The following is a 530-nucleotide window of genomic DNA, read 5'->3' as shown; positions in this document are numbered from 1 at the left end:
TGCCGAGCCCGCGCGGGGCTGCCGCGGGGCCTTGGGTGCCTTCCGCATCTCCGAGGGCTCCATGTTGCGCAGCGTGTCCACGAAGATCTCCATGTCCACCAGCAGCTCGGGGTCCTCCTCGGTCGCTTCTGGGAGGCTCTCAGCTGGGGCGTCAGGGGCTGGGGGCTCGGTGGGGGGCTCGTCCTCCAGCTCTTGGGCTCTGCCCTGGGGGTCTCCCATCGTCTCATCCCCCTCCAACTCAATCTCAGCCTTTGCTGATGCTGGTGTTTCAGATGAAGGCTCTGGACCATCGCTCACCTCTGAGGAGGGTTTTTCGGGGGTGCTGCCAGCTGCTGGAGGGCTCTCTGTCCTCGGTGGCGTGGCTGAAGTGGTGCCATCCACGTCTGTCACGCTTCCCTCACCTGCGCCAGCGGCGCCTGCCGAGGGACACTGCGGGGAGCTGGTCAGACTGGTTTGTGGGTCCCCGGGCCTGTCGGCTCCCAGGGTTGCGTTCACCAGCGTGGGTTCGGCTTGTGGTGAGTCCTTCTCCT

At 66.2% G+C, this 530-nt stretch overlaps 1 protein-coding gene across 1 annotated transcript in view; it reads right to left on the bottom strand.

The window, feature by feature from the left end:
- Window positions 1-219, bottom strand: part of LOC103616901 (absent in melanoma 1-like protein) — a 7,025-nt gene extending 6,806 nt beyond the window's left edge. The window contains exon 1 of the mRNA XM_017736092.1: window positions 4-219. Within this exon, the coding sequence (XP_017591581.1) occupies window positions 4-219 (216 nt within the window). The remainder of the gene's footprint in view (window positions 1-3) is intronic.
- Window positions 220-530: the final 311 nt, after the last annotated feature.

Source organism: Corvus brachyrhynchos, unplaced genomic scaffold (assembly GCF_000691975.1).
Source record: "Corvus brachyrhynchos isolate BGI_N302 unplaced genomic scaffold, ASM69197v1 scaffold65, whole genome shotgun sequence".
In the NCBI taxonomy this organism is placed as follows: domain Eukaryota; kingdom Metazoa; phylum Chordata; class Aves; order Passeriformes; family Corvidae; genus Corvus; species Corvus brachyrhynchos.
This window is presented reverse-complemented; position numbering and strand designations above follow the sequence as displayed.